The sequence below is a fragment of the Leucopleurus acutus genome (genome assembly GCF_964270905.1).
Source record: "Leucopleurus acutus genome assembly, chromosome: 7".
Lineage (NCBI taxonomy): Eukaryota > Metazoa > Chordata > Mammalia > Artiodactyla > Delphinidae > Leucopleurus > Leucopleurus acutus.
This window is the reverse complement of record NC_139150.1, coordinates 88,334,261-88,346,429: the sequence shown is the minus strand read 5'-3', so window position 1 is coordinate 88,346,429 and position 12,169 is coordinate 88,334,261. Positions and strand designations below refer to the sequence as shown.

Genomic DNA, 12,169 nt, shown 5'->3' with positions numbered 1-12,169 from the left:
TCACAGTGTTGTGCAACCATCACCTCTATCTAGTTCCAGCATTTTTATCATTAAGCAATCACTCCCTATTTGCTCCTCTTCCCAGATACGGACAACCACTAACCCTCTTGTGTCTCTGTGGTTTTAACTGTTGTGGATATTTCATATAAATGGAATCATACAATTAACAAAAAAACTTTGTGATATGAAAAATGACAGAGTAAGGGAAATCCATGATCGTACCTGCTCAAAAGCAACTAATGGGCTGCCAGAAACTGTCAGAATTAACTTTTGTAAAACTTTGGAATCTAGTCAAAACTGGAAGATTTGGTGAAGAAAGAAGCTCCTTAGTTTGTGGCAGGAGAGTACTGTGGCATTTTAAACTGCCTGCCTACCAACTATCCATGAGGAAGCCCCAGCACAAAGACTTTAAATCAACTATCTTAAATATGCATAAAGAGCTAAAGAAAACCATGGACATGGAACGAAAGGAACTAGGTCAACAAATATGTCAACAATGTTTGAACCAATAGAGATTATCAATAAAGAGAAATTATAGAAGGGAACCATATAGGAATCTTGGAGCTGCAAAGTACAATAACTGAAGGGAAAAATTCATTAAAGGGGTTCAACAGCATATTTAAACAGGTAAAATTAAATCTGTACACTTGGAAATATTTCAACTGAGGTTACCCATTGTGAGGAACAGAAAGAAAAGATTAGCTTGAAAAACCTGTGTGACACCATCAGGTTTACTTACATACACATAATGGGAAGTGCAGAAGGAAAGGGGAGAGAGAAAATTTCAAGAAATAATATCCAGAAACTTCCCAAATTTGATAAAAGAACAAATCTATATATCCCTGACACTCAACAGACTCCAAGTAGGATAAACTCAAAAAGATCCACACCAAATTGTCAAAACCCAAAGACAGAATTTTGAAAGCAGCAAGTGAGAAGTTGTTTGTTACCTACAAGGGACCCTCAGATAGATTAACAGCCAATTTCTCACCAGAAACCATGGAGGCCACCAGTCAGAGACATAACACACTTTAAGTCTTAGAAGAAAAACTGTCAACTAAGAATTCTATATCTGGCAAATTATTCTTGAAGAATGAGGGAGAAATTAAGATGTTACCAGATAAAATCTGAGAGAGCTCATTAACAGTAGATCTGCTCTACAAAAACCCCAAAACCAAACCAAACCAAACCAAAACGTTCAAGCTGATTTGAAAAGGACACTAGATAGTAACTCTAAACCATAAGAAAGAAAAGTGAACACTAGTACAGAGGCTTGTATAAAAGCCAGTATTATTGTGCTTTTTGTTTGGTTTATAACTTCTGCTTTTTCTGTATGATTTCAGGCAAACACAAAAAATATACATCTATGTTAATGGGCATACACTGTATAAAGATGTAATCTTGGACAATTACAAAATAAGGGGAGAGGGATGGAAAAGTATAGGAGCAGAGTGTTTGTATACTATTGAAACTAAGTTAGTAGATTTTTACAAGCTTAACATGTTAACATGGTAACCACTAAGAAAATACTTAAAAATATACAGAAAATGAAAGAAATGATAAAAGTGAAAAAAATACAAGAAAAAATCAATAAATATTTTAAAAGGCAGTAATGGAGGAACTGGGGAACAAAAGATATACACAGAAAACAAAAGGCTAAATGGCAAAAGTAAATCCTTCCTTTTCAGTAATCACATTAAATATAAATTGAATAAACTCCCCAATCAAAAGGCCTAGGTTAGCAGTTTGGATTAAAAAAAAAACCCAAGATCTATACATATACTGCCTACAAGAGACTCACTTTAGATAATATGGACATAAAGAGGTTGAAAGTAAAAGGATGGAAAAATATATTTCATACAAATAGTAATCAAAAGAGAGTTGGGATGGCTGTATCATGAGACAAAACAGATTTTAAATTAGGAAAAGATAATAAAATGAAGAAAGACATATTTATAAAAGATTCACTACAGAAATAATATATAGCAATTATAAATATAAACATAACCTAGCAATATAGTCCGAAAATATATGGAGTAAAAATGGACAGAATTGAGAGAAAAATAGGTCTGCAATAATGGTTGGTGACTTCAATACTCAGCTTTCTATACTGCAATATAGAACTTGTAAATCAGTTTCACCTAACATATGTACAGAACACACCACCCAACAACAGCAAAATATATATTCCACTCAAGCGCACATGGAATGTTCTCCAGGATAGACCATATGTTAGGCCACAGGTAAGTCTTCAGTTTGAAATGATTGAAATCTTACAAAGTAACTTTTCTGTTCACAATGGAATGAAACTAGAAATGAATAACAGAACTTTGGAAAATTCACAAATATGTGGAAACTAAGTAGGACACTCTTAAACAACTAATGTGTCAAGAAGAAAAATCACAAAGTAGAAAATACTTTAGGAGACATGGAAATGAAAACATGACATACCAAAACTTATGGAATATGGTGAAAACAGTGCTTAGAGGGAAATTTATAGCTGTAAATGCATGTATTAAGGGAAAACTCAAATTAATAACCTAACTGTATAACCTATGTAACTAGAAAAAGAAGCACCAACTAAACTCAAGCTAGCAGAAGGCAGGAAATAATAAAAGAGCAAAGACAAAATAGAGAATAGAAAAATGATAAGAGAAATCAACAAAACCTAAAGTTGGTTCCTTAAAAAGATTAACAAAATTGACAAACCTTTATCTAAATTGACTAACCAAAAAAGACTCAAGTTACTAAAATCAGAAATGAAATTGGAAACTTTATTATCAATTTTTTAAAAATATAGAGGATTATAAGGGAATACTATTAACAGCTGTATGCCAACAAATTTGCTACCCAAGGTGAAATGGACAAATTTTGAGACATGCACAGTTTATCTCAACTGACTCAGGAAAGAATAGAAATTATGGATAGATCTGTAACTAGTGAGGATATTGGAGCAGTCATTAAAAAAACCTCCCAACAGAGAAAAGCTCACAATGAGATGGCTTCACTTGTTAATTCTACTAAATATATAAAGAAGAGTTAACACAAATCTTTCTCAAACTATTCCAAAATACTGGAGAGGACACTTTCTGTCTCATTCTGTGACACGTTGCTCTGACTACAGAGGTCTCAGACAAAGACACTAGAAGAAAAGAAAACTACAGGCTAATATCCCTTATGAATATAGGGTCAAAAATCCTCACCAAAATGCTGTAACTCATGACCAAGTGAGATTTACAATGATGTTTCAAAATATTAAAATCCTATAATATACTTCATTCAGAGAATGAAGGATAAAAACTGCATGATCATTTCAATTGATGATGAAAAAGCACTTGACAAAATTCAGTACCCTTTCATGGTAAAAACATTCAGTAAACTAGGAATAGATGAAAACTTCTTCAACGTGATAAAGGCCTTATATGAAAAATCCACACTAATGTTGTTCTTTATGGTGAAAGACTGAAAGCTTTTCCCTGAAAAACAGTACAAGATAAGGATGTCAGCTTTTGCCACTTCTGTTCAACATAGTACTGGCAGTTTTAGCCAGAATAATTAGGCAGAAAAAGAAACAGCATCCACATTCAAACAGAAGTAAAATTATTTCTTTCCTCCAGACATTATCTCAAATCTATACAACCCTAGAATCCACAAAAAAATTGTTAGAGCTAAAAATGAATTCAGCGAAGTTTCAGGACACAAAATCAACACACAAAAGTCAGTTGTATTTATGTACGTTTTCAAAGAACTATTCAAACAGCAAATATTTTTTAAAATCCCACTTACAATAGCATCAAAAATAATAAAATATTCAGTAATAAACCAAGCAGGCAAAAGCCTTGTTCACTGAAAAGTGCAAAACATTGCTGAAATTAAAGGAGACCTAAATGAATGGAAAGACTTCCCATGCTATGGATTGGAGGACAATATTGCTAAGATGACAGTAATATCCAAAGTGATCTATGGATTCAATACAGTCCCTATCAAAGTACCATTCATGTTTTACATAAATAGAAGAACCTATCCTAAAATTCATTTGGAATCTCATAGGACCCTGAATAGTCAAAACAATCTTGAAAAAGGAAAAGAAAGTTGGAGGACTCACTTTGCTTGATTTCAATACTTAGCTCCAAGCTACAAACAGCGGCAAAACAGTGTTATACTGCCATAAGTATAAACATATAGATCAGTGGAATAGAACTGAGAGCCCAGAAAAATATTCCTCTTACATATGATCAATTGATTTTTGACAAGGATGCCAAAACTATTCAATTGAAAAAGAACGGTCTATACAAGTGGTGCTTGGACAACTGGATATCCAGAACTAAAAGAACACACTTGAGAAAAATGAAAAATTAGAAAGCCTCTGCAAAGAAATAGAAGATGTAATGAATAAGCATATGGAAATTTCAGAACTGAGAAATATGTACCTGAAAGAAAAAGTTCAGAAGATGGGCTTAAGAGCAGATTGGAGTTAACAGAGAAATTATTGGACTATAAGATGGAATAATAGAAATTACCCAATCTGTGCAACAGGAAGAAAATATACGGGGAAAAAGACGAACAGAGTCTCAAGAATTGTGAGAGTATAACAAAATATCTAACATTTGTGTTACTGCAGTTCTGGAAGAAGAAGCAAAGAAGGGCAGGGTTGAAAAAGTATTAGAATAATTAATTGCTGAAAAGTTCCTAAATTTGGCAAGAGATGTAAACCTACAGATTCAAAAAGCTGAGTGTATCCCAAACATGATAAGCCCACTGAAATCCACACCAGGATACATTATAATGAAACTCCTGAACACTAAAAATGAAGAAAACATCTTGAAATCAGCTAAAAAAAATAACACATTTCTTACAGAGGAAGAAAACTATTAGAATGGTAGTGAATTTCTCATCAGAAATGAGAGGCTAGATGGAAAGTGGTGTGATGTTTTTCAGGCACTGAAGTAAAAGAATTGTAAACGCCAAATCCTGTATGAAATGAAAATATTTTTCACAAATGAAGAGGAATCATAAAAAAGAGATACATCATGCAGACATTAATCAAAGGAAAGCAAGAGTGGCTATATTAATATCAGGTAAGATAGACTTAAAAGAAAATTACCAGATACAGAGGGTGATAAATTGGTCAATTCATCAGCAAGATAGGATCCTTAATGTGTATGCATCAAATAACTGAGCTTCAAAAGATATGAAGAGAAAACTGAAAGGAGAAAGACAAATCAACAATTAGAGACTTCAACACCCTTCTCTCAATGTTACATAGAATAATTAGACCCCAAATCAGTAGGAGCTCAACAACGCCATCAACCAACAGAATCTAATCAACATTTACAGAACATTCCACCTAACGATAGCAAAATGCATATTCTTACAGTCAGCCCTCCATATCCATGGGTTCCACATCTGCAGATTCAACCAACTGCAGATCAAAAATTAAAAAAAAAAATTTTTCCTGAAAGTTCCAAAAAGCAAAATTTGAATTTGCTGTGTGCCAGCAACTATTTACATAGCATTTACATTATATTTACAACTATTTACATGGCATTACATTGTATTAGGCATTATAAGTAATCTAGAGATGACTTAAAGTATACAGGAGGATGTATGAGGTTATATACAAATACCATGCCATTTAATATACAGGACTTGAGCATCTGTGGATTTTGGTATCTGAAGCGGGGTTCTGGAACCAGTCCTCTGTGGATACTGAGGGATGACTGTATGAAGATAGATGTATTCTGGGCCACAAAACAACACATGAAACAAAAAAAATTGTTTACCTTAGTGAATTAAAAAAATTTAAATCATGCAAAGTATGTAGTCTGACCACAATGGAATCAAACTTGACATCAATAAGAGAAAGTTAACAGAAAAATCTCTAAGCACTTAGAAAATAACACACTGCTAAATAATCTGGGCATCAAAAATGACATCTCAAGGGAAATTAAAAAACCTGCATGAAAGTGAATGAAAAGGAAACTATGAGATATCAAAGTATGTGGGATGCAGTTAAAGCAGTCTTGAGAGAAAAACCTGTAGCACTAAATGTATATGTTAGAAAACAGGAAGTCTCAAGTCAATAATCCAGGCTTCTGCCTCAAGAACCTAGAAAAATAAGAGCAAAGTAAACTCAGAAGAACAAAATGGAAGGAAATAATAGTGATAAAGGCAAAAATCAATGAAATTGAAAATAAAAAGAATAGAGAAAATCAGTGAAATAGCTGATTCTTTGAAAACAATACAATTGACTAAACTTTAGCAAGACTAAGAAAAAAAGGGTAGACACAAATTACCAGTATCAGGAATGAAACAAGGGGTATTACTACATACTCTGTAGCCATCAACAGAATATCCACCCATAAATTTGACAACTTAGATGAAACAGGACTGGTTTCCTTGAAAAACAAACTGTTGTACTTTAACTTGACCAATATGGAGTAGATAATTTGAACAGGGCTATACCTATTAGGAAAATCCAATTTATAATTTAAAAACTCCACAAAAGAAATTTATAGGCCCAGGTGATTTTACTGTGGAATTCTGCCAAATTTTTACAGGAGACTTAAACACCAATGCTACATGATTTTTGTTTCAGAAAATAGGAGGGAACACTTTCTAATTCACTTTTTGGATATTACGCTGGTAATAAAACCAGACAAGGATAATAGGAAAAATCAAAACTACAGTTCAACCCCTCTCATGAATATAGACATGAAAATCCTTAAATTATTAGCAGATTGAATTCAACAATATATAAAAATAACTGTACACCATTATCAAGTGTGATTTATTCCAGGGACACAAGACTGGTTTCATATTTGAAACTCAATCAGTGTAATCCCCCATATTAACAGGCTAAAGAAGAAAGACCACATGATTATATTAATATCAGTTTATTCAGTACAAGTATTTGGCAGAATTCAATAACCATTTGTGGGGGAAAAAAACACCTTAGAACAATAGAAACAGGGGAACTCCTCTACTTGATTAGGGACATCTACAAAAACATCTATAAGTAGCATAATTCTTTTTTTTTAAAATATAAAATATACATAACAAAATTTTCACCATTTTAAAATGTCCAGTTCATTGGCATTAAGTTCATTCACACCATTGTGCAGTCATCACTTTTCTTCATTTCCAAAACTTTTTCATCTTCCTAGACTGAAACTCTATCCATTATATAATAACTCCCCATTCTCCACTCCCCCCCAGCTCCTGGTAACCTCTATTTCACTTTGTCTCTATGAATTTGCCTATTCCAGGTACCTGCTATAAGTGGAATCAAACAATATTTGTCCTTTGTGACTGGCTTATTTCACTTAGCATAATGTTTTCAAGGCTAATCTCTGATGTAGCATGTATCAGAATTTCCTTCCTTTTTAAGGCTGAATAATGTACAGTTTTTTGTATATATGTACTACATTTTCTTATCTATTTATCTGTTGATGGACATTTGGGTTGTTGCCACCTTTGAGCTATTGTGCATAATGCTGTTATGGGCATTGGTGTATGAGTATCTGAGTCCTTGCTTTTGATTCTTTGGGGTATATATACTGAGGATTAAAATTGCTGGATCATATGGTAAATTGTATGTTTAACTTTTTGAGGAGCTGCTGAACTCTTTTCCACAGAAACCATACCATTTTACTTTTTCCACAACAGTGCACAAAGGTTCCAGTTTCTTCACTCCCTCCCAAAACCTGTTTTTTTCTGTTTCTTTGGTAATAGCTATCCTAATGGGTGTGGTGTGGTATCTTTGTGGAACAGTATTCTTAATGCTTTGAGACATTATGTTTTCCTCCCCATATGAAGAACAAGGAAAGGATGTCTGCTCCCACCACTCTTTTTTTTTTTTCTGCGGTACACGGGCCTCTCACTGTTGTGGCCTCTCCCGTTGAGGAGCACAGGCTCCGGACGCGCAGGCTCAGCGGCCATGGCTCACGGGCCCAGCCACTCCGCGGCATGTGGGATCTTCCCGGACCGGGGCACGAACCCGTGTCCCCTGCATCGGCAGGCAGACTCTCAACCACTGCACCACCAGGGAAGCCCCCACCACTCTTATTCACTTTTGTGCTAGAAATTCTATAGTAAGGCAAGACAGGAAATAAAATACATATAGATTATAAGGAAAGAAATAAATCTGTCCCTATATGCAAATACCATGATTGTCTATATAGGAAATCTTAAGGAATCTAGGAGAAGAAAAACTCCTAAAGTTAATAAGTGAGTTCAGCCATGTTGCAGGATTCAAGATAAGCATACAATTTATTTCTATATCATAGCAATGAACAAAATCTATATCATTTTTAACTGAACTAAAAATATAATACCATTAAAATCACTAAAAAAAAGAAAAATGAAGGAATTTTTAGGGATCAGTTTTTAAACAAAACCTACTTAGGATTTGTATGCTGAAAACCACAACATGCTGATGAAAAACATCAAAGAACATCTCAGTAAATGGAGAGACATCTCATGTTCATAGATTTGAAGAGTCAACATGGTAAAGATGTCATTTCTTCCTAAATTGATATACAGGTTTAATGCAAATCTTGTCAAAATTCCAGCAGGGTTTTTTGGTAGATATAGATGAGATTATTCTAAAATTTATATGGAAAGGCACATGCCTTAGAATAGGTAAGATATCTTTAAAGTGAAGAATAAAGGGGGAGGAAACACTCTACCTGATTTCAAGACCTACAGGATATCTACAGTAATCAAAACTGATTTTCACAGCATCATAGACATAAAGATCAACAGAATAGAGAACCCCTGAATAGAGCCACCAGCAATGTGGGAGAAGGATTAGTAGTCTTGAACACATGGCAAAAGGGTTCAGGTTGAAAGCAGGATCTATCTATCTATCTCACCCGTGTGCCCCACGCTAGCCTTACTGCTGCCATGGCTCTGGTTAGTGGCTTAGGTTAAGTTGACTAGTGGGCATGGGTGGCTTCTGGGTGAGCAGGGATGTGTTTGTGTTACAGGCATTAATGGCCTTCAAGGATGTGGCTGTGGCCTTCACCCAGAAGGAGTGGAAGCTACTGAGTCCTGCTCAGAGGACCCTGTATCGGGATGTAATGCTGGAGAACTACAGCCATATGGTGTCGCTGGGTAAGGTTGGCCTGTCTCATGTCTCAGACTGCCTGTGGGCATCTTAAGATTTTATGGAGCAGCCACCATTCTTTGGGCTTAGAAAGAAACATATTTTCCCTACACCCAGAGAGTATCTGGATTCTATAGAGTTGGAAATAGTGAAGTTATGTGTGTGTGTGTTGCTGGTGGGTTATGATGTTGCTTTTCCAGGCCTCTTCCAAGGCTGGGCCCTCCTCCAAAGTGATCTTGCTTCAAATGGGTAAATATTTGTATTTACTCAAGCACAGGGGAGAATCATATACTGCCTTTAGATCCAGGATTCCTCCCTCCCCTTAGTCATCTTTTCTCAGCATTCAGAGAAACTTTGTCCCCCTCCACCCGCCCTGGCATGCTTCCCTACCCTCTTAGTCATTGCATTCCCCAGCTGAGTCCAAGTTCTGTGATAGCCTCTTAAGTCACTAACCCAAGATCACCTTGTTTTTTTTCCCCTGTGAGTAGGAATTGCCTTTCCTAAACCAAAACTCATCATACAACTGGAGCAAGGGGACGAGCCCTGGAGAGAGGAGAGTGAAAGTCTTCTGGACCTTTGTCCAGGTAAGTAGGAAACACCAGGCATACAAGGAGACAAGGCAGTGAGGCGCTTAGCAGGTGAGGAAAGAGGAGCATCTGTGAGCTTCTGGGGAGAAAGCTCTTCTGCAGGCCTCCCTTCTATGCTATCCCACTCAGCCCAGAGAGGGCTTCCCTGGCAACCCCCTCTTTCCTCCCCCATAGAGCCACACTCCGCTCATTTGGTGTCCCTTGTCCAGCACTTCTAGGATCTCTCCATTCTTGAACTTTTGTTGGTTGGCCTGACCTTTAACATAGCACTTATCCTCTGAGACTAAGTCATCTACCCTGCTAGATTTCTGTCCAGTAACCTGGTAACGTTTTTGTGCATTGGTTCTACCCCATTACTTTGTTTCTTCAGTGATGGGTTATTTAAGATTACAACAGGGTATGAAGAATTATACGAGTGCCAATCTGCCTTCCCTGCAGGTCTAAGAAATAGACCATTATAAGACCAGGTGACACCCCCTGGTTATGTCCCACTCCTCCTGCCCCTGAGAATCTGACTTCTGCATTAGCATGCCCATGATTGCCTTTAGCCTTTTAACCATTCAGCAGGTCTTTCAACCATATAGAGAGTTGTTTTGCATGTCTGTAAACTTCTCTGCACATAGTATCATATTGTATACCTCCTTCTGGAACATGCCTTTTTTCACCAGTTTTATGTGAGATTCATATTAAAATGTGTAGGTTTAGTTTATACTTTTAAAAATGGTTATATATGATTCTATTATATGAATATTTTAATGCAGATGAATTATCTTGTCCCTTCTTTTGGACATTTGAGTTACCTCCAGTTTTTGGCTATGAAATAACGTTGCTGTATATTCTTGCTACCTCCTTGGAAACACATGCGAGAGTTTCTCTCAAGATGCATACCTAGGAGCACAGTGGCTGGTTCATGGGCATGGGTAGCCTCAACTTGATTAGATTGCCACATTGTGTTCTGAAGCTGTTCAACACCATTTTATACTCCCAGCAGCAGTGATGAGTTCTTGTTCCACATCCTCACATTTTTCACCCATCTGTTAGGTTTGTGGTGAAATCTCATATGGGTTTTGCTTTCCAGTGAGCAAGAGCATCTCTTCCTGTGTTGATTGGCCATTGGTGTTTCCTTTTCTGTGATTTGACTGTTCAGGGTATTTCCCTACTTTTGATTTGGGCCATTTCTGTCATTGACTTGTAGAAATTCCATACACATTCTGGGAACATTTAGGTCTTTAATCCAAGTGGAATTAGTTTTATGTGAATGTTGGGAGGTAAGGATAAATTTCTGCCTTTTTTTTTCATTCTTTTATTTTCAACATTCCTGGCATTTTATTTTTGTTCTGTTATTTATTTATTTATTTGCTTCTAAGTACAACCATATATCTGTACTTGTACTTTACAGCAAACTCAGTGCTTTTTTCTTTTTTAAAAAAGAACTATTATATAAACTATAATTATAATAGAAAAATGTTATTATGGTATAATAGTTAAGGGATAATTATAAGGTATATTATCAAAGTGTAATAAACTACATATATTTAAAGTGTATAATTTGGTAAGTTTTGACATCTACACAGCCATGAAACCATTGTCATGATCGATATCCTGAGCATACCTTTCACCCCAAAGTTTCCTTGTGCCTCACTGTAATCTCTATCTCCTGCCTCTCCCAGTCCTCCCCTTCCTCCCATACCCAGGCAACCACTGATCTGCTTTCCGTCATAGATTTGTTTGCATTTTTAGAATTCATATAAATTGAATCATGTAGAATACATACTGGATTCTTTCACTTAACATAATTATTTTGAATTTTATCCATAATGTTGCATGTATCAATAGTTCATTTCTTTTTATTGCTGAGTAGTAATATAGATATCACAATTATTTAGCCACTCACCTGTTAAAAGAAATTTGAGTAGTCTCCAGTTTTGATGAATACAAATAAAGCCTGTATGAACACTCATGAAAAGTCTTTGTGTGAACATACGCTTTTATTTCTTTTGGATAAATACCTGGGACTGGAGTGGCTGGGTTGGATGATACAGGGTATATTTAACTTTATGAAACTCACAAAGTGGCTGCACTATTTCACATTTCCACCAGCAGTATATGAGAATTCTGGATGCTCCACATATTTGTCAACGCTTAGGTATTATGATTTCAATTTTAAGCATTTTCATAGCCATGTAGTGGCATCTTATGTGGTTTTACTTGACATTTTTCTAATGACTAGTGATGTTGAGAACCTTTTCAAGTGCTTATTTGCTATCTGTGTATCTTCTTTGGTGAAATGTCTTCTCAAATCTTTGGCCCATTTGAAAAGTTGGTTTCTTATGTTTTTATTATTGAATTTTGCAAGTTTTTCATATATTCTGTATAGAACTCCAGTATCAGATATTTGATTTACAAGTATTTTCTCTGTGGCTTGCTTTTTATTCTCTTAATAGTGTCTTTCAATGAGAATTTCTTAATTTTG

General features: G+C 35.6%; 1 protein-coding gene across 1 annotated transcript in view; it reads left to right on the top strand.

The window, feature by feature from the left end:
- ZNF169 (zinc finger protein 169) overlaps positions 1-12,169 on the top strand; it is a gene marked incomplete at its 3' end in the record, with an annotated part of 49,984 nt that overhangs the window by 21,037 nt on the left and 16,778 nt on the right. The window contains exons 3-4 of the mRNA XM_082842355.1: positions 8,991-9,117; positions 9,598-9,693. Of these exons, the coding sequence (XP_082698481.1) occupies positions 8,991-9,117; positions 9,598-9,693 (223 nt within the window). The remainder of the gene's footprint in view (positions 1-8,990; positions 9,118-9,597; positions 9,694-12,169) is intronic.